This window comes from Macrotis lagotis, chromosome 7, assembly GCF_037893015.1.
Source record: "Macrotis lagotis isolate mMagLag1 chromosome 7, bilby.v1.9.chrom.fasta, whole genome shotgun sequence".
In the NCBI taxonomy this organism is placed as follows: domain Eukaryota; kingdom Metazoa; phylum Chordata; class Mammalia; order Peramelemorphia; family Peramelidae; genus Macrotis; species Macrotis lagotis.
In genome coordinates this window covers 14,815,287-14,830,647 of record NC_133664.1, presented here as the reverse complement: position 1 = coordinate 14,830,647, position 15,361 = coordinate 14,815,287, and the positions used below count along the sequence as shown (strand labels likewise).

Here is a 15,361-nt window from a genome sequence, read left to right as displayed (position 1 = left end):
GTGGTGGTTAGAGAGTTGACCTCATAGCCAGGAAGGCCTCGATGTAAGACCTGCCTTTAATTCATCCTGGTTGTGTGATCCTAGACAAATCATTTCTCTCCTTGTTCTCCAGACAGCTGAGGTTCTAAGTTGTAAGGAAGGTACTGACCTGCATTGGGGGAGGGAGTTCCTTCCCCTGGAGTTCCCTAGATTAGTTAATTCCAGGATCCTATAATGACCCTATTCCTGATTAGGGACCAAGCTCCGAGCCTAGGATGATGGACAGACTGACCCTGAGCTCCTGGAGGATTCTTTCTTCCCAATTCCATGGAAAAGCCACTCACCTCCTTGACCTCAGTTTCCCTATCTGTAAAATGAAGTTTGGAGTAGACGAGATGACTCGTGTTCTTTCAGCTCTAGATGCGGAACCCTCTGCGTCTGCCAGCTGCTGTTGTCTTCCCCTTCATACGTTGGCTTGTCTGTTCCTTTTCTAACCGATTTAGGCAGAGACAGTCCAGCTGCCTGCCTTGGAATGGTCGGAACCTTGAGGGTGGGGGGCAGCAGGGTCAGGAAGCCCAAAGGCTTTAGAGGGAACAAATGACAAGGGGCTCCTGGACCTTGGTCTCCTTCTGAGCTTGTGTGTAGGTGAGGCAAGTTCCCCAAACTCATCATGTGGCCATGGCCAAAGGCTGGTCCATGGAGATGCCTCTCATTCACTCCAAGTGACTGAAGGGAAAACTAAGTCACTCTGGTTTATTAGCATCGCCATTATTATCATTATTATTATTTTGACAAAGCTTCTGCAGCTCTGACTGAATTTCTTTCTATTCTTTAAAGAGGACTTGCCGTGTTCTCTACTTGTTGAAATCAGACTATGCCAGGAAGCCTAGGGGCTGTGCCCTCAGCCTGTGACTATGCCAGTGGAGCACATGCCACCTAGGCTGGGCCATGCCCCATCACCCTCTGTGTGCCCCAAGCTCCAGAGGTGACCTGGCCTGGCTGAGCTGCCACCGAGTCTTTAAAAGGGAAATGTCAAGTGGCTCCCTGCCTTCCTCCTCCCTTCCCCAAACCTCCGCTCTGCTGATTAAAGAGCCCCACCTGCCTAACAGATGCTCCAGTAACATGGGGGGGGGCAGGACTCCCCATCTGCTCCCCAGGGAGCATTTCTAAAGTCCCTGTTAGGGGCCCAGGAGCAAAAAGCAGCTCCCATCCTCCTGGGGAGGGGGAGACTCAGCCCAGGCTGGGAGCCCGGAGGGTGTCTGGTCCAGGACCGAGCCCCATCCTTTTGGAGAGGGTAATACAGATGAGAATGGAGTCCAGCCCTGTGATTGCAGGAACCTCCAGGGGAGGAAATTCTTTCTTAGGACAGGTTAGCACCTTCTGTGTCCCTGGGAAGCTCTCCCAGAGCCCCAAGAATTCATGCAGCAGCCCCTGGCCGAGGCAGGACCTGACGCTGGGTTTCTGGCTTTGGGGACCACCCTCTCCACTGCTCTGTCTCTGGATGCAGAGGAGCATTTGCAAAACATTTAAATTCAGAACAATTTTAGGGGCCGAGACTGACGACTGGGAGACTCTGGGAAGGCTTCGGGTACTTCTAACCTGGGGAACGGCCCGTTCAAATGTGAGGAGGGGGAGAAGGAGGGTGGTGGACTCTCCGGGAAGTAGGAAGGGGGCAGCTGGGCTGTAATGGAGAATGGACATGAGGGAAAGCGTTGCTGAGTGTATGTGAGACCTGGGGGGGTGAGGGACATCTAACCGGCGTCCCCCCCTCCAGAGGGGCTAGTGAGCTGGCTCCCAATGCCCGCCTAGGGGTCCTGCTGTTGAAATAGTAAGGGCCGCGAGTTCGACACCGAAGGACAAGGTATTCTCAGTTCGCCATCAGCCGCCTTTGCCCAGTTTGAAAGGTTCAGCGGCCAGGCTTCTTTGGGTTTCCTCCTTGGTCGGCATCTTTCTTCTTTATGGAAAATAGTCCCTTCCCCTTCCTCTCTTAAACTGCTTATGCTTATAGAGAGGGGATTTTAAACCTACAATTTCCATAAGGAAAATTTGCTTCCCAGAGTTGGATTATTTAAAAATAATCATAATAAAAAAAAATAGTCATAGTCTTTAGAGTATTCACATCTATATTTTTATAGAGGGAGAAGGGTGTGTGTGTGTGTGAGTGTGTGCCACGTGTGTGAGTGTGTGGGGAGGGGGAGGCACGGAAAGCCCGTTCCTTCTCTTTCTTAGCTCTCCAAAGCTCCCACGCTCCTAGCCCCGATTCCTGGCCACGGGTGGCAGCCGCCTTTGCCAACGTGTCTCCTGTCTTGTCTCCAACCCGCAGCTGGATGAGGCCTTTACCGGTGGAAGCCCGTGGCAGACGATGCCCGGGGAGCTGAGCTCTCCCCAGCAGCGGCAGCTGGCGACCCTCCTGACGCTGGCAGGACTCCGGGTGCAGGGCACTCAGCTGGTGTGGCCGGACGCAGGGGCCGCTCGGGGGCTGCTCTGCACCGTCCACTTCTTCATCAGCGCCTTGGCAGGTGCGGGAAAGGAATGGCTGAGGGCGCTGTGCCTAGAAAGTGGACTTTGGGCTTCCACCCGAGTCTCCTGCCAGCCCCAACGTCACTGAAGTGGGAGAGTTGGGACATCACGGCCTCGGGGGCAAGGGGTTTCTCACAAAGCGTCATAGATTTATCCAGAATTTCAGAGCTGGAAGGCAACGGGATCCGCTCCCATATCTAATGAGATCAGTCTCACAGATGAGGACACTGCGGCCGTAACCTGTGCCTCCCTCTGTCCGACCAGAGCCGGCCTGGGAAGCAGGGTCTTCCCACTGATGTCGCCGGCACCGATTCCCCACTGGAAGGGACCCCGCAGGGCTTCACTGAGGAGGAACCAAAGTCCAGGGCCACCCTGCCCAAGGTCACGCGGCCAATAACCATTAGAGCCTGAATTTGAACCCAAGGTCTTGGCTGTTCCATTCTGGGACAGCTCTCCTTATTTGGCAGTTTTTTTTGTGGCTGTGAAGCCCAGACTCCCCCCACCCCCAGCCACTGGTGGATCTGTTCCTTAGCACTCTCCTGTTCCTCCTGGGGGTCTCTCCATCCTGCCCACAAAGAGACAGAGCCCAGGCCCCGCAGCCATGTCCTCACGACAGGCCAAGCAGATCAGGGGATGATTCTGAGCCTTGGTAGGGGGCCTTCAGAGACCCTAGGGGCTGGGGGCTGGGCCCGACTGGGGACTCCTCCTGCCTGCAGCATTGGGGTCCCTCGTGTCCACGTGGGAGGACAGATCTTGCTCCCCCAGGGAGCCTTGAGGCAGGGGACCCAGGCCAGGGAATAGTGCGGCTTCCTTCAAGGATGTCGATGCGCACAATGCGTGTTTGCTTCAGGTCCTGTGGCGCCCCGAGTGCCAGCCTGGGGCCAGACACCCAGGCACAAAGAGTGGGTGATTCCTCTTTGCAGGGAGCTTGTGTTCTGAGGGGACACAGCTTTATTGAAAGTAAATACGGAGGCCGGATGGTGAGCCCCAAGGCTGGCTGGGAGGAACAAGGTGTCCTGGCAGCCCCAGCATCAGGCCACCCAGAGGGCCTGCCAGGGCCGCCCCCTGGCCCTTCTCCCAGCTCACAGAGAGCTAGACTGGCACCTTCTCAAAGGAAACTGTTTCCCCTTCTGCCCCTCAGAGAGATGAAAGGAACAAAGGGGGGGGGCTCCATTGTCTCCCTGGGTTTCCCTTAATGGCATCACCAGGGAAGCTTGGGGGTCCTTCCCATCCCCCCCCAGAAAGCTCTCAGTTGGAGAAATAAGAATTGAGGCGGCAGGAGTAGAGGGCCTTAGTGGAACTGGAGGGGGTGGTGAGGAGGGTTGGGCTCAGGCCAGGCCTTGCAGCCAGCGGCAGCGTGACCTTGGGCAAGTCAGCTCTCCGACTCTCCTCACTGGGCTCTAAGACATTCCCCTTGCTCCCCCATCGACCTGTCCTCCGTGTCCTGGACCTCTTTGCACCCCTCGGTCCTCGGGTCTGTTCAGTCTGACCGGGGTTTGACCTGGCTCGTCCTCTAGGCCGCCGGCCTGGAGCTCAGGAACGCCAGTCTGCACAAACCTCGGCCTTCTGGCATCCTTGCCCTGTGACCTCCGGCTGGGTGGCGCAGCGGTGACGGTCCACTAGTGCTCCCAGTGGGACGTGGATCAACTGCTTGGGGGGGGAGGGTGTCTTCATCAAGCAAGCATGGGGCTTGGTGCAGATTGTGGGGGCGCGTCCCCCCATCCTTCCTGGATAGAGGGGGGCTCAACCTTGGGAAGCCCCTTGATTCTCTTTGTCCTCCACACCCCACTCGGGGGTGCTCCCCCCTCACCTCTTTCCTCACGGGGCTTCTTCCTCATCACAAGGGAAGAGTCTTGGGGGCAGGGGCCTCCTGCTTCTATTTGTGTTTGCATACCTGAATGCTAAAGACTTGTTTATCTCAGTGCCCACCATGCCCACCAAAGAGCACGTGCCTCCCTGTGCGGGCTCAGGGCTGGAGACCCGCTTTGAGCCCCTCCGGGCCTCCCCGCCTGACGCCCCCATCCCAGGCACACTGTTTCACCAGTGATTCTGGCTTCTGTCTTTTAGAGATGCCAGACAACACACCGGCTCTGGTGGGTGCGTGCTGCAAGCTCGGCGTGGTCTCGGCACTGTGCCACTTGGTAAGTAAGGAATCTTGGGAGATGGAGGGGGGCAAGACTTTGGAGGAAACTGAGCCACATCCCTCCCTGAAGGTCAGATGGTAAGCAGGCTTTGAACCCAGGACCTAAGGCTCTGATGAGTCCTTTAGGAGGGGAGGGGCAGAGCTCACCATCAGGGAACCTTGGCCTAAGCTGCTCCCAGGTGATGAGGGGGCAGGGAGGAGGCAAAGCCCTGGGGAAGGGGTAGCAAGGCCACCGGGCCCCTCACCCAAAAGTAGTTGTAGACCCTTCTGTGGCTAGGGATTTGTGAGAAAGGAGTCTTGGCCTGGGAGAGATGCATGCATAGGGCCAGTCTGAAGAAGACTGTGGGGTGGGGGTGGGGTGGCCCTGCTCCTAGGGAGCTTGCCCGGAGGAAGGAGACACACGGCGTGTTACATGCCCACGTGTGTCTACACACATCTGTGGCTCCATGGAGTGACCTTAGTAGTAGGGGATTGGGAAAGACTGAGTAATGGGGGAGAGGGTCTGTGGGAGGGAGTGATTTTCAGATGAGACCACCCTGGCAGGGTGAGGGCGGCCTCCGAGTCACACCGAGTTCATAGATGAAGAATTGAGGGGAAGGGGCTTGTGGCTAGGGAGCGTCTGGGGCTGAACTTGAACTCAGATCTCATTGGCACTGGCTGGGGAGTGGTTGGCATCCCTTCCCTGCCTGCTGGCCGGCCCCAGACCTTGGGCAGTAAGCACGGGGAAGGGTCAGTGGTCTCTGGAGCCCACTTCCTCTCTTGTCCAGCAACAGAGAGACCCCCAGGGACTGCGGTTGACGATTCTTTTTCCGAGGTATCGCTCATGGGGTGGGGTCTGGTTACAGCCTCGAGTGACATCTGCCGACGGCTTCTCTGACCTCGGGGACCCGAGCCTGGCGCCCCTCAAGGATGCTGAGAAGTTCGGGGTCGTGCGGCAGCTGTTGGCACTGTCGAACATCAGCCTGGAGCGCCAGGGCTCGGCGGTGAGGGCCGTCATCATGAAGAAGCCTCACTACCTCCCCCTGCTCCTCTACGTAGCCCTGACTGGCCTCTGCGCTTTAGAAAGAAAGGCCGAGTGAGGCCCGGGCCCCTGCCCTGGGGAGCCCGCGCCTCGGGAAACGGGCCTCCAGCAAGCTGACCTCGGGGACCCGTCAGGATGAGTGATTTTCTCAAATTCCCCAAAGCTTCCCGACATCACAAAACAACTAGAAAATCATGCTGCAGAAACACCTGGCTCTAGGACGGCGCCCTTGGCCTTGAGGACTCCCATGTCACCACCAGGCCTCTGAGGGGTCCCTTGACCTCTCCCTCACTCCCCCCACCTCCAAGGGGAGGAAGGGTCCAACCCTGCCAGAAGGCACCCTCTCCCAGGACCTGGAGCACAGAGGCCGCATGGGGACCCATGGGCACGTTTCTCTTGGCTCCTGATGCCAGAGCCCACAGGAGATCATGGGAGCCACCTCTGATTGGCAGCCTTTATTTTTGCTTGCATTCTGGAGGGTAAATATATAAAACCGAAGGACATCAGAGGAAATTCTGGACCGTCTCCCCCGTCTGTGCTGCAGGCAAGGCCAACCCCCCATCTGGGGCACGGGCAGAGGGCTGAGGCAGTGCCATGCTTCAGCCCTGGGGCGGCCCATTTCAGGTGTGGCTGTGGGGATGAAAGGAGGTGCACGTCTCTTCCAATAATAATAATAATGTCTTTATTTCTCTATATATACAAAAATATTTCATCGGGGGCGGATAAATCTCATAGATTTTGTACATTTCTGTAATTTGAGTTATGGACAATAAACACACCAGCGAGAAGTGAAATGGGTGGAAAACGACGGACGGGGGCCCCAGGAAGGGAGCAGCAGCTGCCTTGATGGATGCATGGATGTGGTGGGGTCCCCGAGGCGGGTGCACACTTGGGTCTGGGTGCTGCCTGGCTTTTGGCCCTCGATTGTTAAAAACTGTTCTGTCCCACACGTGTGCGAAAGGATGGTAAAGAACTTGTGTTTCAATGTCCAATGGAAAACGCGAATGAAAAAAGGGAATAAAAATCTCAACACTTGCCCCCAAAGCTTCTAAGAACGTTCAAATCCCAGGGCCCCGAGTCTCTTTGGAAATAAAAAAATCAAAACCTCTGGGGTCTAGGGGCGGCTAGGTGGCGTGGAGAGAGCATGGCCCTGGAGCCCGAGGCCCCGAGTTCCAATCCGGCCCCAGACACAGGAACTGCCTAGCGGGGTGGCCTGGGGCCAGTCCCTTCCTCTCATCGCCTCCAATAAATATAATTTGTAAAAATCTGGGTCTTGTGGGCTCTTAAAGTGGATTCTTCCAGCTGGGCGTCCGCGAGCCCCTTGGCCTCACCCCAGCCCCCGCCTGGCACTGGGGGGCCTCGGCTCAGGAAGCGAGGCCCCAGCAAGGCAACAGCGCCCGAGCCCCGAGCGCCCCCGGCCCAGCCCATGGGCACCTCGCCAGGCGAGGGGCAGGGGAAGGAGAGGGAGGGCCGCGCCACGGGGCAGACACTCCCGAGTGGGCCCCGGCTCTCGGCGGCAACGGGGGCCTCCCGGTCCTGTGGGAGGTCCCGGCCCGGGCCTGGGGGGCCCCTCCAGAAGAGCCCCGGGAGGGAGGGTCTATGGCTCCGCGGGGGGGGAGGGGAGGCTGGAACTCGGGCCCCTTCCCCAGAGGAGGGGGGGGCGGCTCCCCCGGACAGCGCCTCTTCCGATCTGGGAAAGGCCCGTCCTGGGGGCCCGGGGCCGCGGCAAGTGGGGACAGGCGGGCCGGGGGGCTCCAGCGCCCCCACTCGGCGGGGGCTCCGGCTCTGCAGGGGCCGGAGGGGCGGCTCCGGGGTGTTTTGGGCCCGGGACCGCCCCGAGGGCAGGGGGCCCTGTGACATCAGACCCCCGGCCCGGCGAATGCCACGGGGAAGCGGGAGGCCGGGGGTCCCAGGCCGGGGTCTCGGCCGTGGCCGCCGCCGCCTTCGGGCCTCCTCCCCACCCAGGGGCCCTGCCCGAAGGGGGGCCCAGGTCTGGGGCCGCGGCCGGGGCTCCGCCTGTCCTGGGGCTCCGCCGTCCTGCTCCCCCCTCGACCCCTCCCTCAGAAGCGCTTCTCGGGGGCTCCGGTGGGGGAGACCCCCTTCTTCGGTCCGGGTGGGCGTCGGGAAGACCGGCCACCGCACCTCCCGGAGCCCCCAGAGCAGGCGCGCCCGTGACCGTGACCGTGACCGGGCCTCGTGGGTGTAAGGCAGCGCTGCGGGACACGGGCCGGGAGAAAGCTTTGTGGGGGGCCCCTGCTGCGGCGGGAACAGACTGTGCCCCGCCCCGCCCCCCGGGTGGGCAGCAGCCCCCCGCCCCGCCGCGGGCGCCTTCCGGAGACATTGACCGTGGCCGCGGCGGGGCGGGGCGGGGCGGGCCGGGGCGGCGGAGCGGGCACTGCGGGCAGGGGCACCCGCTGCCCGCCGCTCAGTAGACCCAGCTGATGGGCACCCACTGCGGCTCCTCCCGCAGCCGCTCGATGGCCGCCTGCAGCGCCTCGAAGGCCTTGTCCAGGTTGTCGTTGACCAGCGTCAGGTCGAAGTAGTGGTTGTAGGCCCGCTGGATGCGCGCGCTCTCCTCCACCGTCTTCTTCAGGTTCGTGTCCTGCGGGGCCGGGCCCGGGTTGGTGGGCGCTCCTGGGCCCCAGGGGCCTGCCGGCCGCGCCCCCGCCCCGCCCCGCCCCCGGGGCCTCCCCTGCCCCCGCCCCCGGGGCCGCCCCCCACCCCCGGGCCCCCCGCCCCCCCCCCTCACCGTCAGCAGCTTGGTGGTGATGCCCGCGTCCACCACGGCCTTGTGCATGGCACGCAGCGTCTCCAGCTCGGGGGCCGCGATGAAGACCACGTAGGGCATGAACTCGGAGGTCCTCAGCACCTTGAGGGCCTGCGGCGGGCACAGGCGTCACCCCCGCCCCGCGCCCCCGCCCCGCCGCCCCCGCGCCCCCCGCCACGCACCTGGGGGTTCACGTCCAGGATGCAGGTGCGCCCCGTCTGCGCCACCTCCAGGATGGAGTCGATCCTGGTGCCGTACAGGTTGCCCTCGTACTCGCCGTGCTCCAGGTAGCGCCCGGCCTTGATGTCGGCCTCCATCTCGGCGCGGGACACGAAGCGGTAGGCCTGGCCGTCCTTCTCGTCCTCCCGGGGCTTCCTGGAGGTGACTGCGGGGCGGGGGGCGTCAGCGCGGCCGGGACCCCCAGCCGGGGCCGCCCCCCGCCCCCCGCGTCGGTGCGGGCCACTCACACGGCACGGTGGTCCCGAACCTGGCGGGGCTCAGCACGATGAACCTGTTCTTCAGGCTCCTGCGGCCCACCCCCTGCGCCCCGATCAGGACCAGCGTCTTCCTCTGGAACGGGGGCATCCTCGCCACCTCCTCGTAGATCTGGATCTCATGGCGGTCGAATTCTGGACAGGGCAGGAGGAGAGCTCGGAGGTGTCCCTGGACAGCCCAGGCGGCCGGAGTGGGGCCCAGAGGGCACTGCCCGGATGGGCACCGCTAGGACAGGCACCACCAGCAGGAGGCGAGGCCGCCAGAGCACCGTGAGGCTGGCACTTTGGCCGTGCCCTGCACCAGCGAAGGCTGGACATCAGCAAAGACCTCCCCAATCTACAGGGCCGGCTGGGGCCCAGGGCCCACGGGGAACCCCCCGGTCAGACCCGTGGCCTCGCCTCTCAAAGCCCCACCCATCCTCTCCAGGCCGAGGGGGAGACGCCCAGAGCGGGGCTCACCCACCCCGGGGACCTCCTGCGGGCAGGACTGTCTCTGGCACCTATCACTGGAGGAGGGAACAGGAAGATCTGTCTCTGCCCTCCCTGTTATTTCTCTCCTGGATGGCAGGACCTTGGTCCACAATGGGGAAGAGGGGAGAGTGGGAGGAGCCTTGGACTGGCTCCAGGGGTCACTGGGCCACTGGACTTGCACGGTCCCAGACAAGTCCCTTTTGCTGGTCCCAGGGTCCTCCTCTGTAGAATGGGGGGCGGGGATGGCCAAGAGCATATGGACTATCAAGTCGGAGGGTGGGAGCTCCAAGGACAGGGCTCTTCCTGCTGCCCCAGAAAATAAAGGGAAGGGGTGAAAGCCAAGTGAGCCTCAGGAAGACCCCTGAGGTTTGGGTCTAGCCACAAGATGCCCAAGGGCTCACAGAGCCACAGCTTCCTAGAAAGCAACAGGACTGGATCCAGCCTTTGATGGATCTTCTCAACTCTACAAATCCTACAATTCTGGAGCCACTTAAAGAGGAGCTCAGGCCCCTGCCCAAAGGGCCACGATTTGCTATCAGCCCTTAGAAATGCAAGAAATTTGAACACATGTTTTCAGTTGATTTCCATAAAAGTCTTCTAAAAAGAAAGGACCGTGTTCTATTGACTATGGTGGCCACTGCAAGCTGACCTACACGGTCTCCTGGCTCAGACCCAGTCAGGCCACGTCCATTGAGCCACAAACATTTCTTTAGCCAGATAGCTTCTACCTCCTTAGAAGCTTCCCTAAAGGCCAATGCTTAGAACTGACCAGGAGAAACTACTTGGCCCGCCACACACAGCTTCCATCAGATGCTGGGGGGGGGGGGGGGGGGGCAGAAGCCAGGGAATACTGCCTAGCAATGAACTCCACTGAGTAATGCCCATGAGACCACTCTGCCCATCAACAAGATTACTGATGCCAGACCCCACAGTGGATGCCCAAGGAGCCTACAATTTCACTTAGTTTATTCAAAACTATCTCAAAATACCTGCATTTCGGGTGGTGAGATACATCATCTTTTTCTTTTTTTTGCTGCTTATAGTTCCACAAAAAGGTCCTGGAGATGAGACAGAAGTTTTAGATAGCTGGCCAGAGAAAGAGGCAATGTTCACACTGTGAATCATGGGGTTCTCTACTGGGGGAGGGGAGGAAAGAATGGAAGGGGAACCTAAACATCCATAGTTCCAGGTCACTGGAAAAACAAGCATCCCCACCCTGGCACCAAATGGTTGGTCCCAACTGGGTCTGATTTGGACCTAAGGCTTGAGGAGCCACCACGGAAGGGGGGCTGGGCTCCAGGCAGAAAGCATCCCCTCAGGAGCGCCTCACCTGGGTTATCCCAGTCTCTCCTCACAAAGGCCTTCCTCTTCTCTTCCAGGAACTGGCTGGGGATGAGGCCAGCACTTCCTCCTTCCTTTACATGGTTTGCCTGGAATCGAATGAAGGCCTTTAAAAATCCAGTGGCCAAGACCCCTCCCAGAACAGGACAATCAGCGGTCAGCCCAGAGCCCAGGCGCCTGTGCCAACAGTGGCAGGGTGTCAATACCTGTTCCCCAAACCTCAATCTGTGCCTGTCAGTGATTATATGGGGAAGGCTCCAGATACGTGACTGGGTACAAGGGAGACTCATCATGCAAGAAGTGCGACTGATGGGTTACACCACTGTCCAATCACACTATTAAAGGAAAAAGGCAGTAGGGGCAACATGGCATCTAGAGCACTGGTCCTGGGGCACTCGGGAAGACTTGTGTTCAGATCACTTAACAGCTGGGTGACCCAGGGTAAGGCATTTAAGCTGCCTGCCTCAGTTTCCTCAAGTGTAAAAGGAGGATAGCAACATCAACCTAACAGGGTTGTTTTGGGAATAAAATATTTGTAAAGGACTCTGCAAATCTTTAAGCATCACATAAATGCTAGCTGCTTATTACTATTACTCATTTTGATTGTTTATTAGTCATACAAATAAAGAATAAATTATCTATTAATTGTAATCATCTACACTCACTGCTACTACTACTACTGGTAATAATAATGATATCCAAGAGGAAAGACCTCAAAGTTAGATAAAGACATGCTGCTGAAGGGATCATGAGAAAAAAGAACAAAGAGAAAGAGTTCCTAAGCAAAGAAAAGAACTAGGAAAAAGGGAAAAAAAAGGGGAAAAAGGGAGAAGCAGTTTTAGAAAGTAAATCATTTGAGATGAGAGCTTTTGGAACCTGAATAGAAGGATCTAGGACTTAGGGGTCCAACTCGCTTAAAAGAGAGACTTTGTTATCCTAAGGTTAATGTTTGAAATAATGTGTTTAATGTATAAAAATAGAATCTGAATAGAAAATATATAATGTGATGTTATATGTGATTATCTCAATACATAGTAAAGTTACAGTTTAAATTGAAAATGGGAACTAAGAGGCATCCATGTTCAAGCCACGGACCCCCCATCACCCCAAAGTACAAGAGGCCACGTCCAGGAAGTGTTGGGTTTGGCCCAGGTCCCTTTTCTGTTTTCAGGGAGATTCCCCCACAGACACTCTCTCACACACATGCAGACACACACACACACACACACACACACACACACACACACACACACACACAAACACACACAGTTTCTTGATGTGTCAGTTGGGAGAGCGGCTCCCTCCACTGCCAGGTGGGCACAGGTGGGCACAAGAGGGTGGCCAGGGAGCCTCATCCCAGCACATAGCAAGAGAACCCAACTGGGAAGGGAAGAAATAAAACAGCCTTTGTGGGCATTGCCCCCAGGCTCACCCCGGTCCCCCAACTCTGGGAGGACCAGACAGACCTCTCCTCTTCAACCACGACTAGGCTAGCATTGTCCAATTAGCTGGACTGCTATTGTGAGAAGAAAATGAAATAATGTAAGAGAAAGTGCTTTGTAATTATGAAATGCTGAAAACATAAATTACCATTATGAGCCTTCCCAAAGAACTAGAAGAACTGGGCTCCCTTTTCTATACTCTCACCACAATTCTAGGTACTTAGAGTGGAGAGGGGGAGATAAGTGCACCCACCAAGCCCATGTAGCATAAGCCGTGATAAAGGACAGCCTTCCAGAGGGGCCTCAAGGTGCCTGTGCCTACGAGAGAACCAAGCCCAGGAGCCCCTGGGGGTTCGGATCCTGTGCGTGGGCCCCAGGCCCCAAGCCTTGAGCCCAGAGGAGACTACTCCAGGTCACCCCCGGAGTAATTACTACATTCCACCCAAATCCAGTCTCTGCACAAAATCAGCACACGCAGCAGATGGAAGACATCTATGAAAGGAATGGGTTTGTTGAGGAAGGAACGGTGGAGGAAAAGTGGACCCAAGTGTCTCTGCACAGCCTAAGAGGGGCCCACCTCAGAATACACATGGGAAGCACCATCAGCGTGGCGAGAAGCTGACTCACCTGCCACCAGTTTGGGTCTTCGCGATTGACGATCTGAAGAATCTCTCCTTTTGAAAACTTCAGTCCGGCCTCCTTGCAGGGAATCAGGTTGTCATTGTAGGGGTCGTAGTCAAAATGACACTTGACAAAAACCTGAAAGGATGGTTCAGAGAATGGGATGAGAGCTGGGACGGCCACAGGTGAGCTTGGAAGTCCCACACTTTGTCTGGTGACCGGCTGACCTCTGCTAGGGAATGCTTAGGAAGCCCTCCAGCTGCTGAGGCTGAGCAAACCGATACCAAATATTCTTTAATACCCCAAAATACTGCAATCCAATCTGGAGGCAGCATTCCTGTCCATCCAAGTCCAACATCATTGGCCAGCCCACGCTCGGCCGCTCCTCGCCCCTCGAAGCAAGGCCGGAGCAGAGCATGCTGGCAGCGGTTCTGTCTAAAGTGACCATCCTTGTTTTTTTAACCTAAAAGCGCTTTCTGTCCCCTGCATCATCATAATCAATTTTCACTAGACATAAGAACAGGCACACAACAAATGGCTCCTATTCATTAAGTAAAAATAACTGAAATACGTTTCCACAGGCCATTGTGTTTTTAAAACCATTTTTTGGTTATTAAGCCATAACAGAATTTTGTAATTAAGAAAACTATCAGGAAAAAGTCCTGTTTTTCATACTCTTCTAGCTGTGTCTGCTGATTCTGTCATTATCTTCTTTGAAGATACAAAGCAGATTATAAGTAAAACAATAACAAGAATCAGAATACAAACTATTATTAGTCCATTTATTTATTCATTCATTTATTTCTCTATTCATTCATTCATTCATTCATTTATTTTAGGTTTTGTTTTGTGTTTTTTTTGCAAGGCAAATGGGGTTAAGTGGTTTGCCCAAGGCCACACAGCTAGGTCATTATGAAGTGTCTGAGGCCAACTTTGAACCCAGGTCCTCCTGACTCCAGGACCCGTGCTCTATCCACTGCGCCACCTAGCTGCCCTATTATTAGTCCATTTAAAAAAAAATGATGCTTAAGCACCATCCGTGACCTTGTTCAAGGCACACTGGATGGCTAAGCTGGCACAATGGGGGGCGGAGCAGGGTCCCAGAGCCGCTCTCGGCTCAGACCTATGGAGGCTTTCCATGGGCACTCCAGCGTGAGCATCATCATCCCGGCCACCATGGGCGCACCTTCCCAGGAGCAGCCCCTCAAAGTTACTCCCTCAGGACTTCTGTTGTCAAAGTTTGGGGGACTTTTCATTCCAGTTTCAATACTAATTACATGATGAATTTTTAGTTTATAATGACAACTCACTGACTGCAATTTTTAAAATAACAAAGGAAATTAAGTATGTTTCAAAGAAACATAAGCATAAGGCATTCAAATGAGCTCCTTCCTGTGGGGCTGCCAACGTCCTTCTCACTTATTATTTCCTGACTTGAATGACTTTATTCAGATTAATAAGGAGAAAAACATAAAATACTAATTATGCTAAGTTACTGCCCCAAATGAAACCTGCACATACATAGGATTTCCCTGCCACACAATGAGGAGTAACTGGTCTAGACTGAGAGTTCAGAGAAATGGGCTAGAGCCTTCCTTAGAGAGTTACTAGCCAGGTGTCACTGAACTTCTTTGAGTCTCTATTTCCTCCTATCTAAACAGGGATGAAAATATTTATCCGACCTTCCTCATATGGTTACAGTAAATTTTATAAATGTTAATGAACTATGGAATGCTTAACATATATATGAGAATGATTTACAGAACAAATTTAAATGCAAATGATTAAATCTGAGAGCAATTTGCAAGACCTACTACTATAATTTAGCTATTTAGTATTTGATGAAATTAGTGGACCATAATCAAATAAAACTCACTAAGATTGGAAAAACTCAATGTAGCACTAGAAATCACCAGTGAGTCAGCTTGGTTTTCTTCTGGGATAAAATTCTAAAAGGAGATACACTAAACTGTACCACTGGACAATATCATACAATTCAGTATTTTGGCCAAGTAAAGAGGATTAAGTTTGGTAGTAGATGTTTTAGTTGGTGTGAAGACAAAGAAACACGCTACCCGACTTGTGGTGTTCAAAGTCTGTCCATACAGAGGTCCAAAAACACGTGGTTCCCACCCATCAACGAAGCAGTTAACCCTGAGCCCAAGCACGAGCTCCAACCTGGCGGTGCTCCAGCACCTCCTTCTGCTTCACTCTTCCCAGTAAGGGCTCCCTATTGGGCAGAGGGAGCAGCAGCAGCCCTGAAGCTCTTCTAGTCTAGGCCCACAAACACTGAAGGCCTCTGGACCCGGATGGACAAGAAGAGGGGGAGGTGCCCAGAGCTGCCCCTACCCTGCTCCTTCCTGCCTTCTCTACCCATCCTTCAAGGACATCAGCCTACAAGGTTCAAATCTACTCAGTGGGTCTGCTTTAAGAAGTCAGATCAAGAGTTCTGGGTGAATTCTCCTCTTCCAGACCTCAAGGAGCATGGGCGTTCTCTTCAATGAAGTGGATCTCAGCCTGATGCCTTCTTCCTCTCCAGTTCCTTTCTTTGTACCCATGACA

The 15,361-nt window shown here is 55.7% G+C and overlaps 2 protein-coding genes across 7 annotated transcripts in view; one reads left to right on the top strand and one right to left on the bottom strand.

Annotated features, from left to right (window-relative positions):
* Positions 1-6,985, top strand: part of GSDME (gasdermin E) — a 46,657-nt gene extending 39,672 nt beyond the window's left edge. Inside the window, exons 8-10 of one of the 2 annotated variants that reach the window (XM_074195496.1) lie at positions 2,303-2,498; positions 4,567-4,640; positions 5,488-6,985. In XM_074195496.1, coding sequence (XP_074051597.1) covers positions 2,303-2,498; positions 4,567-4,640; positions 5,488-5,721 — 504 coding nt within the window. In that variant the 3' untranslated portion in view covers positions 5,722-6,985. Of the gene's footprint in view, positions 1-2,302; positions 2,499-4,566; positions 4,991-5,487 lie in introns of those variants that run through there. The other variant, XM_074195495.1, reaches the window with a different exon arrangement.
* A 1,040-nt stretch (positions 6,986-8,025) lies between these two features.
* PALS2 (protein associated with LIN7 2, MAGUK p55 family member) overlaps positions 8,026-15,361 on the bottom strand; it is a 59,570-nt gene continuing 52,234 nt past the window's right edge. For all 5 annotated transcript variants that reach the window (XM_074195493.1, XM_074195492.1, XM_074195494.1 and 2 more), the window contains 7 exons: positions 12,806-12,937; positions 10,726-10,825; positions 10,385-10,453; positions 8,898-9,059; positions 8,613-8,815; positions 8,413-8,541; positions 8,026-8,265 (listed from right to left, as the gene is read on the bottom strand). In XM_074195493.1, coding sequence (XP_074051594.1) covers positions 8,089-8,265; positions 8,413-8,541; positions 8,613-8,815; positions 8,898-9,059; positions 10,385-10,453; positions 10,726-10,825; positions 12,806-12,937 — 972 coding nt within the window. In that variant the 3' untranslated portion in view covers positions 8,026-8,088. The remainder of the gene's footprint in view (positions 8,266-8,412; positions 8,542-8,612; positions 8,816-8,897; positions 9,060-10,384; positions 10,454-10,725; positions 10,826-12,805; positions 12,938-15,361) is intronic.